The following is a 17,038-nucleotide window of genomic DNA, read 5'->3' as shown; positions in this document are numbered from 1 at the left end:
AATGCCTCACACAGGCTGGTCTACAACTCAATATGAAGAAGTGTCACTTCGCCACCAGGAAGCTCACGATCTTGGGACATGTTGTCAGCAAGGATGGCATTCTACCCGACCCTGCAAAGCTCCGCGCTGTCGCCGGGTTTCCCAAGCCGTCGACCCTGAAAGAACTCCGGAGCTTCATAGGCCTATGCTCATATTTTCGGCGATTCGTTCGTGATTTCGCATCCATAATGGCCCCTTTAACACACCTACTTGCTGATAGCCAAGGTGTCATGGCATTGTCTTCCGCTTGCGACGCCGCATTCGCGAAATTACGTCGTCTGCTGACATCGCCACCGATTCTCCGTCACGTTGACCCAGATGCCCCTACCGAAATCCACCAGGACGCCAGTGGAGTCGGCCTTGGCGCTATTCTTGCTCAACGCAAGTCTGGCTTCGACGAGTACGTTGTTTCTTACGCAAGTCGCACTCTCACCAGAGCTGAAGAAAATTATTCGGTCACGGAGAAAGAATGTTTAGCCATCGTTTGGGCAATTACAAAATTTAGACCTTACGTATATGGCCGCCCATTTGATGTCGTGACTGATCACCACGCCCTCTGCTGGTTATCTTCACTGAAAGATCCATCTGGTCATCTAGCTCGATGGGCATTACGTCTCCAAGAATACGACATCCGCGTCGTCTACAGGTCAGGCCGTAGACATTCAGATGCCGACGCTCTTTCTCGCTCTCCCCTTCCCCATGACTGTGGCAACGGGTCTGTTTCCAGCTACGATTCTGCGGCCCTTACACACGCTGACATGCCTTCTGAGCCGTGTCAGGATCCTTGGATAGTCTCTTTAATGGAGTTCCTATCTAAGCCCTCACCACGTACCGCCACTCGCTCGCTGCGGCGTACAGCTCGACATTTCACCATCCGCGATGGGCTCCTATACCGCCGCAACTATCTATCTGATGGTCGCAAGTGGTTGTTGGTGATTCCTTGCCATCTCCGTGCCGATATCTGTGCCTCCTTTCACGCGGATCCCCAATGCGGCCACGCTGGTGTAATCAAAACCTATGCACGCCTCCGGCTGCGGTACTACTGGCGTGGCATGTACCGCTTCGTCCGCCAATACGTGCGTTCATGCTCCAAGTGTCAGCGCCGGAAGAGCCCCCCACGTATAGTCACTGGACCGCTCCAGCAGTTGCCTTGCCCCTCCCGGCCTTTTGATCGCATCGGAATTGATTTGTACGGCCCCCTTCCGTACACACCAGACGGGAAACGCTGGGTGATCGTCGCTATCGATCATCTGACACGCTATGCTGAGACTGCCGCGCTGCCAGAGGCCACATCACGTGAAGTCGGCTTATTCATACTTCACCAACTTGTTCTTCGCCACGGCGCGCCTCGCGAGCTACTCAGCGACCGCGGACACACGTTCCTCTCTGATGCCGTACAAGCCCTCCTCCGTGAATGCAACGTTGTGCACCGGACAACCAGCGCCTACCATCCACAAACCAACGGAATGACTGAGCTCTTTAACCGCACACTAGGCGACATGCTGTCCATGTACGTCTCCGCTGACCACCCCAACTGGGACCGCATACTACCCTTTGTTACGTATGCTTACAATAGCGCTACTCAGTCGACAGGATTTTCTCCCTTCTTTCTTCTTTACGGCCGCGAACCTTCCTCATTTATGGACACCATTCTTCTGTACCGCCCGGACGCTTCAGAGTCCACAACTCTATCTGAAGTCGCCACCTACGCCGAGGAATGCAGGCAGCTCGCACGTTCCTTAACCGCACAAGACCAAGCACGCCAAAAGGACCTCCATGACGCAAGCCTGCCTCCCCAGTCATATTCGCCTGGAACATTGGTGTGGCTTCGCGTTCCCTCCTCTGCTCCTGGCCTTCCCACAAAGCTACGGCAGAAGTATGAAGGCCCCTACCGCGTCCTAAGTCAAGCCTCTCCCGTCAACTATGTTGTCGAGCCCGTTCAACCATCTGCAGACAGGCGCCGCCGTGGCCGTGAGATTGTTCACGTCGACCGACTGAAGCCGCATTACGACCCACCAGTCGTCCCTGTTCCTTAAGTCGCCAGGATGGCTCCTTTTTCTGCGGGGGAGTGATTTGTAGAATGGATAGGGCGCAAACAGGGGCGCCAGTGAAAGACGAAGATGAGGACGGTTGTTGGTGCTCGTGCTTGCTCCGTTTCGGACTGCTGGTCGCTGAACCTGTGCTATTTATTTATTAAACGCCTCACGGACTCAACGCTAAATGCGTACCATCATTTTTTCTTTTTTTTTGGTCGCGGAAAACGGGTGCGCGTTACAATCGAGGGCGCGGTAGAATCAAGTAAATACGGTAAATGAACATACCCTCACATCGATTAACCATTTTTTTAAGTTTAAAAGCTTGTTATACGGGCTTATATGCTCTAAGTATGTATAGTAAGTTTTAAAGCAAAGTATTTTACCGGTTATCACTTGCATCCTACTGGAATTCAAATCCTGCTTCTATTCAATGTTGCTCCTACTTCACTTCGAACCAAAAAGGACATTTGTACATGCCTTGTTTTAATTTAAAAAAAAAATATTGTGCAGGTTAGTTGGGTCATGACAAATATGCTCATTTTTCTTTATTATACGTCATATATACTATCTGAACCATTCGACTCGGAATTATTTGACCAGATTACTATTCGCATCGAACCAAAAATTTACTATTTGCACATCCCTATTTAAAATTATATATAACCTAAGGGAATAAAATGTCTGTTTGCATAGTTTTAAATGTCTAATCAGCTTGTTGCAAGTTTTGTATCATGACAATGTGTCATGTTGCAATGCAGGCATGTACAGCCGCGGTCACGTTTGTGTAGAGCGCATGAGCAGCCGGCTTTTGCTCTGTTGGGCGACACCTTGAGGCAGTTTCGGGCTCTGACGGGGTGTGTCTGGAGCATGCGCAGCCTAGTAGTCAGGCTGACCACGTCAGAGTTCGAAACTGCCTCAAGGTGTCGGCCCGCAGAGCAAAAACCGGCTCCTCGCACGCTCTACACAGACGTGATTGCGGCTGTACATACCTGCCAACTCTCCCGATAAACTGCCTCAACCCAATTTCGGAAAAAAAAAACTATAGTTAAACAAAAAACCGGGGATTAAAACACAAACTTGTTTATATGACACACCAAAGAAAAGGGAATGTCCGTGCAGCTTGAAAGGTTCGCTGACCATTGCTGTTTCCTGTCGTCCGCCGGGCTTGCCACCTTTCACCAGAAACATACAAAACGCATACACACCCCAACCGCTAAAACTGGTGGGCACATCCCCCATTTTATGGCCCAGTTCGGAGAGGGCACAGTAACAGCAGAGAGGCTGGAACGCTTCTTTAGTGACAGTGTTTCATTCATGCCACGAGCCCGCTTCGAATGTTCCATGGGTGTGGGGTATGCTGGACAATTTTGTTGACCGATCACAGGTGTCACATGAAACATTTTTTCTGGAATAGTGGCTACGCTTCTTGCAAAGAGAAATTACTTGCAAAGTTCTCAGTCACCCGGTGAGGTTCGAAGTGTAGGCTTGCGCAATACCAAGAGAAGATTGAGAGCTCACGATTTGACTACGTTTGCGAGGCGGTGGTATTATGGTGAGCTTAAAAATTGACCCTCAGAATGCAGAAATAGGCAAAGTGCACTATTTGTTTTCTTAGCAGTGCACCCTACGGATATGAAGGGTATGCTATTGCTTGAACTGTTGGTTCCCTGCGGTGACCATTAATCAAAGGCACGATAAGAAAGCAGTAATAACAACCTAAATATGAGCTGAGGGCATGTAGGGGAAGCCCTATCATTCATTGGAACAAATGATACCTAAGCTATGAAGTTGACGTTATAAAACAACTTTAAATTTCGCATTGTACAAAATATATCACGCAGCTAATTTTCCTATTACAGTAATACCTCGTTAACTCGAAGTAGTAAAAAAAAAAAATTTCGAGATAAGCAGATATTTGAGATAACCAAAGTTGCGCAAATTCCATTGAGAAGTCCAGTTCTATCTAAAACATTATCACTAATGACCAGTTTCTTAACAGGAGTGCCTAACTCGCTCCTTGTAAAGGTTTTAAAGGAAAATAATGACATACCAGAGCTATCAACCAGCTGTGTTTTTCGGCACTGCCTTTTTATTTAGTGCAGAAAGACAGACTAAGGCTGGTCTGCCTCTCAGTAACACTTGCACCTTGCAAAGCTTTCTCGAGTTGCTTAACAAACATCACATGTGGCGATTGTCCGCGCCGCTGCACTCAACTTTATTTACTTTATTTCGCATCAAGCGAAGCACGTTTCTTGTTTCGGCTGATGTCGTCACACCGTGAGTAGCTGTGAGTAGCTTCTTTGATTAGGGCTACCTTTCTTTGCAGCATCAGTGGCTTCCTTTGCTTTGGCAGCGTTATCCTCACCACATCGCACGGCTGACGAAAACATCCGCGCGAGGTGCCTTGTGTAAATAAAATACTGAAATCGCATCTACTGTAAACAAAACGCGTATGAACCTTGCTATTTTGCAGGGCCTGCCTCTGTGCACGTCTATAGCGTCATATGACGTGATACAGGGTTGCTTGAGAAAGTTATGTCGCTAGGTTACGACTTCACATTCGGGAACAGTGTCAGCTTTGTGTGAACCTTGTGAAACGTATGACATTTTGCCGCCAGTGTCTCGTGAAACTGTTCAGTGGCAAAGTTTTTGCTCGACTCTGTCAAGATTTCGAGATAACTGAAAGTGGGCAGGGAAATACTTCGAGATAAAGGGCAATAAATACATGGCACCTATGGGAAATCGTTCGGTACCGTGGAAACTTAGCCGATTTTTCAAGATATGCGAGTTTGAGTTAACGAGGTATTACTGTACCTGACTCCTTTTTTTTCCGTTAAGGGGAAAGGCTACCCTCGAGACCAAACTTTTCTATTTTTTAAGATGTCTGCATGAAACTTTCAGGGCATGTTTCAGGGCATGCAACTATAGAAACTGCGAACTTTCATGGAGCTGTGTTGATTACTTCCAGAGCAATTGAAGTCTAACTGAGTAGTTCACGTGTGGGCCTGAGGAAGAGCTTGGAGAAGGCACATTCATTCAGGAACAGAATTAAAAAAAAAAGGCACGCAAGTTTGAAGAGCGGTTCTTGAGATATTGCCTTCCTCAGCACCACAACTAGCAAAAAAAATCCACTGTGAGAAAACTTGTTTTATTTTTTCATGTCTATCGGTTGCACCACCGATGGCAACGCTGCTCAACGCAGGAACAGGCACCTAAGAGCTGCTCTCTAAAAATTTGTCACTTGTGTTGCATAGAATAAAATTAAAATGGTAATCTCTAGGCTTGTGTGAATAGTAAATTTTAGGTTTGAAGCGAATAGCGATTTGGTCAAGAATTGAATTCGAATAGTATATATCGCATATTATAAAGAAAAATTCAGCACATCTGTCATGACCCTACTAACCTGCACAATATTTTGTAGCGTTAGCTACACTTGCCTAGCCGGAGTTGATTTCGCGTGGATCCTCATGAGCCGTGCTGCGCATGCGCGAGGATCAGTGATGTCACACAGCAGGCTCACCGGAGCCGGCATCTCACGCGCTCTCCGCCACCGACGTGCGCGAACCGCCGCTGCTGGTCTGCGCGTTCGGGAGGAGCGGCGTCGTAGTCGTGGCAGACACACTAGCGCCGGCTTGTGCGCAGCTATTCGCCTTCGCTGTGCAGTCGCCGTCTGACACTGTGCTGAAGCCGCTTGATAACGCCTCTGACTGGCATTTGCAGGTGGGTAACGCCATGGAGAAGGAGAGCGCAAATGCTGCTTTTAACAGCGCAGAAGAGCCGAGGAGCTAATCTCATCGGATCCCGAAGTAGTTGCCTGGCAATTAGCGGTTCAGCGTACGAAGAATGAACAGAAGAAGGCTAATAATCCTAGACAATCTGGAAAGCTAAGAATAATCAGCTGAACCTTTGCCAACGCTACGTATATCCTGCCATAGTTGAGCTAAGCCCAGTGATGTGATAGCTGCGCCAATTGCGCCAAACTGCGCCAATACGTGGAACCTGCTACATCCTGCTACATCTCCGCTGTTCGGCGCCAAAACTGCGCCAAAGCTGCCGCGCGGCAAAATTTTCGTGCCGCGAGAGGAATGGGCTCGTGCATCATTTTTCACGGCACGCTGCCCGGCGCTTTCTGGGGGACCTGACCGGACGCAGATTGATGGGTAGGCTCGTTAAGCACTGGTTTGGCTTGCTCAGGCTTGTGGGGGCCGACATAACCCTCTGCAGACTGCTGTAAATTGGCATGACCCCCCAAAAATGCACCTTGGAAGGAGCGGCTCGCTGACAGCTGGTGTGACCGCACCGCCGCAGCAACATAGAAGTAAAATTTTAATTGTTAGTACAGCGACGTCCATGCCTGTCTTATTTTTGGCCCCCTTTTTAAGTTCTGCTACTCGAACTGGGCAACCTTAACCATGGTTAGGGGTAGCTACACAGCAGAAATAACAGCACTTAATTTCGTAACCGCGGTTATCGCAGAGAAGCTGGCAAGATGGCGGACAAGCTTCGCACCAGCCGTGAACTGGAGCAGTTAATTGGCAGCTTCGTATTGTTTGAGGATTTTCACGGAACGCGACTCCAGTCGGTGAGCAGAACTGGAAAACTGGGTTCGCCCGGGTTCGCCGTGGAACGGCTATCAACAAAGACTGTTCCGTCCTCGACGGGATTAGCAAAAAGCGTATCGCTACACGTTTCTTGAGGGAAATTGCTTTTCGCATTGTTCGTATCTTGCCGTCTTAGAGCCTCAAGTCGTTCCACCAAGTTTAATGTCGACATCCCGAACAAGATAGACGAAAATGGTGACACTATGTCATCTTGGTGTCGCCAAGGCAGCGATGTCAGTGGATTTTGCATTGTCTGCAGTCAGACTATTAACCGTGAACAGCATGGCTTTGCAGCGATAAAGCGACATGCTACAAGCAGCCGAATTCCACTGTGTCGAATGGGCCGAAATGTGGATGTTCCGAACACTTTTCCGCGTCGTGGCGGGCGATCAGAATGCTTCGGAAGTACGCGCGCGGCCAGCGCACACACTGTCAGAACTCTGGTTATCGTTTGCCACAAACGCTGTGGGTGAAACCGCGGTCGCTCTTGACATTATCATGTATGGCGACGATGAAACAGACGGAACTCCGAAAGTGCACGCGCGTCCAACGCCCACCCAGTCCAAGCGACGCTGCTTCCCGCAAATGCCGCGGACAAAACCGCTACAGATGCGATTATAGATAGCAAAGTTTTGAGGGCACCTGCGCGGCCAGCGCAGGCGGATTGAAAACGGAACTACCGTTTGCCGCAACCGTTGCGCACGAAACCACGGTCGCTATCAACGTGTTCATCGATAGCGACGATGAGCTCCGCAGGCTATATTAAAGGCTATATAGTCGTAAAAAAAAGGCATGAAGCAGTGGCATAGCCGGGGGGGGGGGGGTTGCACCAGGCCCCCCCCCCCCCCCCGATTTTTTTTCGCTATGGCATACAGAGTCCATGACAAAATGACACTTGACCACATCTGCCTGCCCGGCCCCCACTTCAAATCAATGAGGTGACCCCCCCCCCTGAAAAAGATGTCTGCCTACGCCCCTGGCATGAAGCCTTTCGGCGTTTGTGTCGATCTTCGCTTGCCACTATGGTGGAGCGGACTTCACTTAGTTTTCAGTTGGCCTCATGCGATGCTTTGACGCGCGCTTTCGCGGCAGCCAGCTCTCCGTCCCTTATTGGTCCCTTCACGGGTGTCACAGGAAAGCGTACGCGAGTTCTTTTGACGGAAATAAATTTTTTTGCGTATATCGTAGTTTGAAAACAGATTTTGCTAGTTTTCTGATGATACAAAATTTTGGGCAATACGAATATTGTCGTTCCCCCTTCAGATTCGTATCAGCGAGATCCTACTGTAGTTGGGAAACCCTACCTGCGTTGTTTGTTTGGCCACCCTAAGCCATTATACGACCGCAATGCCAATGTTTACACTTACGGGGCTGTTCGGTGATCCAATGGTGTTATGCAAACACCGATTATTGGACAGAACTTTTTATTTCAAGAGTTCCTCCTTATTTGACTGTTCTGCTTCACACGGTTAATTTTTCCACTTGGCAGTGAGCTTTTAGCTGCTCCAAAAGCTGTTTTCCCTGCTCCCAAATGCATTTTTGGCTGCTCCAAAAGCCCTTTTACCTGCTCCAAAACGCACTTTTTGCTGCTCCAAAAACCTGCTCCAAAACAGCTTCAGTCGATCACATCACTGTAAGCCACTGCAAATTTTTTTTTTAAATTGAAACAAGGCATGTGCAAATGTCATTCTTCTTTGTTCAAAGGGAAGTGGAAGGAACTTTGAATGGTAGCAGGATTTGACTTGAAGGTATGCAAGTGATAACCTGCAAAATATGTTACGTTTTAAACTTTACTATAATTGAGCATATAAGCCGGTATAACAAGCTTTTAAGCTTAAAAAATTATGTGAGGGTAATATGTTCATTTAACCTTGAAGTAGGGTTTCGCGGCAGTGCGGATTTCCCCTGGATAGATGTGTTCATGGCATAGCACCCCTCCACTGCAGTGAAACCACCTTTACAAGGGGGTTGCATGCGGTTTATATATGTCTATTCACTCATTTCGAATACTACGAAATTTCCAATAATTTCAATACGAATCGAAGCAAATTCAAATACTGTAATATTCATTCGAATATTTGCACAAGCCTAGTAATCTCACCTCTGATTGTGAACCATATGCGTTGCATAAAGTAAACAAAACAAACTGTGTCAAGCGTGCTATATTGTTAGGCCCGCCTCTGCACCCTGCTTTCAGTGTACAAGTTTGCTAGCAACATGCCCTATGTAGTAGTCATGGGATTTTTTTTTCTCTCGTACAACAATAGTGTCCCGTTGGAGGTGAACTATGTGCGCCTGGCCACCAAGCAAGGCATGGGTGTGTTTGAGTACCATGTTGACTATGTGCCTGTCATTGACTCCAAGCGCACGCGGTGTCAGCTGCTTAGCAGTGACCCAGTGCTGGCAGTTATTGGCCGGACACGTGTCTTTGATGGCATGAAGCTCTACCTTCCACACCAGCTGCAACAGCAGGTCAGTGTTCCTTGTGTCTTGTTAATGTAAGCGCTTTGTCCGGGAATCTGACATTACCGTTGCTGCCTGTACAGCACAACGAAATATCTGTACAACAAACACCACATTAATGAACCTTTCGGAAACTTTAAAGAAATCCTACGGTGACTGCTAATACTGTTAACTCTCGATAAGACTTGCTCGGTTAAGGGGGGACACAGGTCTTTGACATCGAAATATTGCGAAAAAGTCGAATTTTCAAAAATTAATTTTTGGAATCTACATTTATTATTCTCCTCATCTGCAAAATTTCATATCTAAAATGAGTCTAATTCAACTGTAACATCATTTTTTTGCGTCAAAGGTGGTTTAGTTTGCATAGATGTAGAACTGAAAGCTGTGCAATTTCAACATCACACAGCTCTCATGCCACAGCCTCGCTCACCGCCATGTTGGTTTTATTTGAAAGGTCAGCCCTCAGTCTTCACTTTTCGCATGCCAGTGCTTTTCTCCAGTCACTCATCTCTGTAGAAAACGGCGCGAAAAAAAAAAAAAAAATTATACAATGGCTGTAACTATTGGTTGCTTAGGGCGTGTGACGAAAACTAGCTACGCGATTGGCTGAGAGCATCATCTGCAGTGCAAGCACATCGGATACGCGGACGCCATTTTGTCCTGCCATCTGACATATGTCAATGCAAAAGTTCTTGTGCGGACACAAGTGCATGACAAGGAAAAGGCAAGTTGCAGATCCTGAATGTCCAAAGAGTTGCTGAAAGATCGAGAGTCGTGGAGGATGAATTGCAAATCAAAGATAAGTGACTGCAGGCATCGAGCGATGGAGCCGCCAAGCTGCGCACTACAGGATTGGGCCTTCGCGCCATTCAACGAGTGCTCAGGATGTTGGCTGCATTCTTTGTGATACTGTTGTCCTGGTGCCTCCAGGTATTATTGAACATAAAAGGAGAGCCGATGATAAAGTTAGTTTGCATCGACTGCCGTAACGTAGTGAAAGTCCACTTGCTTGCTGCAAGCGATTCCTGTGGCAGCCCGCTTGACGAGACCAGTTTCACTGTGGTGTTTTTGCAATTAGTGAACGCGCTTCTTGAACACCTGAAGTGCAAGGTGTGTAGCGGAGTCGCAAAAATCTGCCAAGATGAGTGAGAATATGGCTTTGCCAGGAAGCTGTTGCTGTTTTGCTTCAACTTCAGGGATAATGCGGTGGTGTAGTGCTCACTGCATGTGAACAGTGACAAAGAAAACTTGGAGGATGCTTGAGCATAATCAGACCATTTTCGTGTCGCCTTCCCAATCGCTAGCCTGGCTTCACTTCTCGGTGGACCGAGAAGTGTGCTGCTATGTGGCGCGACGAAACACTGTCACACGGCGGGGCGATGCCATTTAAAAGCGCGCTCGTGGGCCCTTTGCGTCATCTCGCGGGACGTTGGCAAGCAAAAATGGTCATGAAGCTGACTTCGGAGCACAATAACAGAAACAAGTACTTCTCTTGGAAGTCTAGATTGCGAGGAAAAAAAATTGTTTCAGAAAGTCCATTTTTTGGCAATATTTTGGTCCAGAAGACCAGTGTCTCGCCATAAAAGGGGCTGTAATCAGTATCTATGTCCCTGAATCATTTAAAGGGTTTGCGAGGGCAAATGTGGGCATATTTTTAAATTTTCTTGCATAAATAAAACATGTTTGTTTTTCTTTATTTTCTCGAAATGTAAATTTTCGTCACTCCATGCATCTGTTAGTGCAATATCTCAGCTTGTGGGTATTGGGCTTGCTGTGTCCCGTCCATCGTGTGGAAAGGTCAGCACAACAGCCCATGATGTGAGGCAGGGCATTGGAATCCAGCCAGTCCAGCGGCAGGGGCAGCAACAATCGCCCAGATCGAGTGGCGGCGTCCAGTCCTTCAGGGTAGCCAAGGAACCATACCCCAGGAAGCGCACAAGCGGGCCGTGTACACTGCTACTGCACAGCATGAGGCACTATCTCGATAGTTGGTTGCATGTGGTTATGATATCAGTGGTAATGCAGATATCATAATTCTTCTTGCTCTGCATAGCTGAATGAATGCTGCACACGTCAATGCAAGCTGATTTCTAAATTTCCTTTTTAGAAATATTTTATATAGTTTATTTTGTGACTGGATAATTGCCTCAGATGGGGTACTCTTATTCAACAGATTTTAATTTTGTACATAGTTCCACCAATGAAAATCTGCTTGCATTGTTGTGTCCCTTATACTTTACAGAGCCTACAAGCATGATAATTACAAATTTTTAATAGGTGATTGTTTTTTAATTGTTATAGCACACAAGGACATTTGACCTTTCATGCCTGGAATAAAGAGCACACCTTATCACTGTTGGTTGGTGGTAAAGTCTAGAATTTCAGTGGCATAGAAGGTAGCTTCTAGTATTCAATCCTTGGTGGATGTGCACAGCATATTTTATGCTGAAGCTTTGAACGAGTGTTACCTTGGTGTGTTTTGAGTAGTCATTGTTTTGCCAGCACGTGTTTTGTGGTTTAAACGTGCCAGTAGCATGTACTGTTTGTTACTCGCGCGAGTTATCACGTGCCGGTAACATGTCACAACATCTGAACAGCTACCACAGCTGATCTCTGAGTACGCTGTGTTAAGCCCTCAACAAAAATACATTTCACGCAAGCTTGCATTATTTAAATATTATACTATGCTTTAATCAATTACACAAGGAACATTGAAAGCACTGTCAACACGTCTTGTATTTCAAGAAGCCACCGTGTCTGGCCATTGCGTAGAAGCCAGTACATACTCAAAAACACCACACTCTGATCGCTCTACACTCTTCCAGTACACTCATTCTTATGTTGTGAGATGTTCGTAACACCAACAACCAGAGCAATGATGATGCCACGGTGTTAGAATAGTTTAGGTGGAACGACGGCGCGTTGGAATGAGGAGAAATCGGGGACCTCTTTCCCTTTCTTGCCGAAAGGAGGCGCGCGCGGGACGGTGGCCGCCTGGCTATACCCAGCGCAAACCTGACGCTTCTGACATTCGGTGTTTTAGTGTGTTTAGCGATATCGCAAGGCCCTGTGAGGAGTGTGTGGTATTGTAATAGCATGCACATAAGTGAAATATAAAGACTTAGTAGTGTTTTATGCATGAAGTTGGCATGCGGCGTGAAGGTCATAAACACCACCTTCGGCCTCGGTAACACCGTGGCCTAGGCGATCGTGCCTGCATTTTGTCTACAAAAGTAAATCTGCAGTTGCGTGACGCATGTTGAATTCACCCTTCAATTGCCCTCGAAAGATTAGGTAATGTATTTGCGGTCACCATCATATAAAGAGCAGATATCATGCGTAAGGGGCATTTCGAATGTGAGATCAAGTGACCCTACAGAATCTTTTACTACTAACCGCTTATTTGTGAATTCCAGAAACATTTGCGAGAAGACGAATGCTTTAATGTAATGGAACAGAATAACTCTATTTAGGTCTTTCGGGGCGTGCACTAGCACGTGACGCACCGCTCCCACGTCGAAAAATACAGGAATAAAATAGAATGCAATAAAGTGGGCGACAGCTTGTGACCGATGGCTACGAAGCCGCTCTTTGATATATTCAAAATAAATAGACTGCAAGATGTATACGTTACGGGGCGCCAAGAATATTATCACAATATTGGCACGCTCTATGAATTTTACATATTCTTGCCTGAAAAAGCTGCTTTAGCTCAAGTATTGTATGGTGCGGCTAAATGATACGAAAGAATGTAGAATGATACTAAAGAGAGTTGCTGGTAGTAAAAAGAGAAAACACTATCTTTCAGAGCAGCGAAAAGGGAAACTTTCTCCGTGCACGATTTGTAGCCCTAGTTGCATCGCGGCACAAAGCACTTCTTGCCCATCTGGAATATATAAGTTGTGCAAATAAGGACACGATGAACAAGGATAAGCTATTTCAAATAGGCTAACATTTGGGTGGCAGGCATTTCGACTGGCGAACGTATGTGCATGAATGGGGCATCGTCTGGTTTGGCGTGTGACGTCACGGAAAATGGTGTCACTCTCAATTCCTGTCATTCCCAAAAGAAGAAACTGGAATGCAAAATGTTAGGACGCTGAAGAGGAAACGAGCAGGTCCATTTCACGTTTGTGCACCCAGAGCAGGGCACAAAGTCCTATTTCTGCTACTGCAACAAACAGCATGTCTGTGACGAATAACGAGAGGCACAATCAGAATAGCACATGGTGAGTCATGATGGATTGGTCGTTAAAGGGACACTAAAGGCAAATATTAAGTCGACGTTGATTGTTGAAATAGCGGTCCAGAAACCTCGTAGTGCTGCTTTTGTGCCAAGGAAGTGCTTATTTTGAAATAAAATCACGTTTTTAGTGGTCCGCATCGCGTTAGCGCGCTTCAAATCTCCCGCCTGAAAATACGACTCTCATACGTCACTGCTGCCGTGCCCAACGTTGCCCGCTTTTACTGCGCGGCCGCCGACACTAGTAGCAGCCGAGCGGAAGTAGCGGGACCCACAGTAGCAACAACGGCGCTGCGGCAAAGACTTGCTCGGATGGGCACATTCAAAGCCGTCACCAAGTTGCGGTTGGTCTCGTAATCCTCAGTATGAAAGTGCAGCGAGCACACACGCAGAGGTTTTGACTGTTTAGCTCACTGGCGCAATGACATGACACTAAGCCACTTCGAGCGTAAGGGTTCATTCCGCGGCACCCAATGAAAAGACACACCGGTTTCCTTGCTGCAGCACTGGATTCGGGCATCCGGCAATATCACACGCATGCGGCATTTTGTCGAACTTTCTGTCAGAGCGACTTTCACGAGCGCGCAAAACACGCACGGCAGTACGCGATCCCGAAACTACCACTGAGACGGGCGAGGCACAGTTCGGCGAAAACGGAACCTTTGAACCATGTTTGAACCACACGCGCCGTTCCCCATGGCAACGCCACGGAGGTTTTGTTTTCCATGAATCAAGCGGAAACGAACAAACAGCATATTATTACGTCTTTTGATGCTCGGAATGTTCTTTTTTTACTGCTGCTAGTTTGATTGCTAGTGATTTATTGTGGGCCGACTTCCCTACGTCATCGGGGTCACTTCGAAAATGTCCCACTCGTGGCGCTCATCATGTGATACATTTAGCTTAATTTCTCAGTAAGTAGGGCACTGCTGTTGAAAATATTGCCGTTTTAGAAGTTGTCATACATTGGGCTTTCACCCTGACATAAATTGTTCTTTGCCTTTAGTGTCCCTTTAAACGGACGTTAACCTTCATTACCACGCGCCAGCCGCACGTGTAACGTTGCACGGGCGGTTGCTTGAATCCATCCGATATGGGGCATGGTCAACGACAACCCATGAGAGGAATTTCTAATCTACCATTGTCAAATGTGTTGCTTTCTTCTGACAACCATCATTTAGTGAAACGTCACCACACCCTCCCCCCTCGCCCCCGCTTTCTTTTTCAGGGAATACCTTTTTCTTTTTGACTAACTCAGTTCGTGTCCGCCACAGTGGATCAGTGGCTAAGATGCTCGGCTGCTGACCCGAAGGTCGCGGTTTCGATCCCAGCCGCCGTGGTCGCGTTTCGGTGGAGGCGAAATGGTAGAGGCCTGTGTAATGTGCGATGTCAGTGCACGTTAAAGAACACCAGATGGTCAAAATTTCCGAAGCCCTCCACTACGGCGTCCCTCATAATCATATCGTGGTTTTGGGACGTAAAACACCTGATATTATTATTAACCCAGTTCGTCACGGTGGCCTCACCCAATCTGCGACGGTGCCCTTATTTGTGCACGAGCTAAAATATTTTTGAAATTCGTGTTCCCCTGTAAACTCATTACCGCTGTTCCCCGAAGCTATATTTCCTATGTGTTTCCATCTGTTGCTACCGCCACTGAATTTTCTTGTGCATTTACTTTCAAATCAGAGTGATATGTGCGGTTACCTTTATAAAAAACGAACGGCCAGCAGCTGAAGAGTTGTCGCAAATGCAGCTTCGTAAGCGACGCGGCCCCCGTTGAAGCGGCTGACCTGAAGCCTCGATACACCCAGCGCAGCCTGTCGGAAAAAATGCGAAGCGCGTCTCCGTGTTCGGCGGGGAGGCTGCGCGGCGGAGGCGGAGTGTCGGTACACCTAACCTATTCTAACACCGTGGATGATGCCATGGGGAAGCAGGCAATTAATTTATTAAACACGTCAGACTTATACGTCACGCAAGGTGACACTGTTGCCTTTCGCGATCGTTTCAGAATACGGCCCCCTGCCTCATATACAGGTTGTCCCACATAACTTGCGCCAAGAATTTGAAAATGGAAGGCACTTCAGAGGCAAATTGAACCAAACGTATACTACTTGCACTAGCCTATAGATACTCGGGCTATTCTTTATTTTTCCCTAAACTAATTAGTTAATTATTTTTAATTACATAACTTTTTAATTATTGGCTGAAACCCCAAAATATGAACACTGCGCTGTAGAGCACTTTTAGAAACCATGGACTGACTTGTTTCCTGTGCGATACGTCTCGCGGTGTTATTTTTTCCGCATTGTAAAGAAAGCCCGCGAAATTTGAAAAGAGCCCACGTGACGGACCGCGAGCGCACTGCTATAGTGCTGCTCTCAAGCGTGCAACCGGTGAACGAGGTCGCCTGTTTCTGCCACAGGGAAGCGACAGGGTGCTTTGAAAGTGGCCGACGTTCGGGCGTCCGTCTTTCGTTCAATGACGGTGCAAATGCACGCTGCTGGCCGAGCGCTGCCGAGATAAGCGTCCAAGACGGATAAATAAAACAAGAAAATAGCTTTATTGTCTCTTTTGAACTTGAGATGCGTAAAAGGAGGCGACGACGTGAAGCTAGTCACGGGTGGCGGTGGGTAGGTGAACGGCATGAGGAGACTTTTTTTTTTCAGTGATCGGTGCTCGTAATAATAAGCCACGATTACAAAACACGTTCAAAGAGGTCGCCATCTGCTGCAATACAACCTTGGCATCTATCAGATTTTCCGTGACGTTCTTGACCATGATTTCGGGAATGGAGATGCAAACTTGTATTATTTTGTTTAGATTACCTGATGTTGTGGTTGGTGCCTGGTGTACCTGACTCTTGATGTACCCCATATTTACCGGCAGCGCAACCACACACACGGACAGAGAAAAGAAGCGAAACGGAACACGCTTCTTTTCTCTGTCCGTGTGTGTGGTTGCGCTGCCGGTAAATATGAAGTACAACCAACTGGCCCAAGTTTCCGTTTTGATGTACCCCCAAAGAAAAAAATCAAGGGGGTTTAAATCTGGAGACCTTGCTGGTCAAGCAATAGGCCTCCAACGCTCAAGTTTGCGCAGCGCCGTCCGCCGCCCCAGCGGAGAGAGGGGAAAACTCCGGTAGCTGGGACGGGTCGCTCTTGCTTGGTTTTCCCATCGCGCGCGCGGAGAACGTGCTCCCCGGGGCTTTTATCTCGCATTTTTCACGCTATGGGTGCCGTTCCTTCGTCGTACTCGAAAGCAGGCATGCAGTCCTGCTGCATTGTGAACTGTCACAAAGGTTTAAAAATGTCGAAGAGCCGAAAACTTCCTGTCATGTTCTACCGTTTCCAATGCAAGCAGTCCGAGGAGCAGAGGCGTCAAGAGTGGATTATGGCAGTTCGCCGCGATGCTTTCGCGGTCTTGTCACCTTGAAGCAGTTTTTGTCGTACACAGTATTACGAACTATTAACGGGGAGAAACGCGATGATCGTGCTCATTTGAAAGGGAAGTGCGTTTGTGAACCGAAGTTACAACAAATAGACAGCCGCTGTACGTTTCGAGATTGCGCGCTGGCTTTCCGAGTCAACCATTTGTAATGTTACAGCAGCGGAGCATTTGGGCTTATTACACACAGTTTATAAAAACGTACC

General features: G+C 47.3%; 1 protein-coding gene across 1 annotated transcript in view; it reads left to right on the top strand.

Moving 5' to 3' along the window:
* LOC119394305 (piwi-like protein 1) overlaps positions 1–17,038 on the top strand; it is a gene marked incomplete in the record, with an annotated part of 194,538 nt that overhangs the window by 59,772 nt on the left and 117,728 nt on the right. Inside the window, 1 exon segment of the mRNA XM_037661595.2 lies at positions 8,944–9,148. Coding sequence (XP_037517523.1) covers positions 8,944–9,148 — 205 coding nt within the window.

This window comes from Rhipicephalus sanguineus, chromosome 1 (genome assembly GCF_013339695.2).
Source record: "Rhipicephalus sanguineus isolate Rsan-2018 chromosome 1, BIME_Rsan_1.4, whole genome shotgun sequence".
Classification (NCBI taxonomy): Eukaryota; Metazoa; Arthropoda; class Arachnida; order Ixodida; family Ixodidae; genus Rhipicephalus; species Rhipicephalus sanguineus.
The sequence above is the reverse complement of the archived record's forward strand: the minus strand, read 5'-3'. Positions and strand labels throughout refer to the sequence as shown.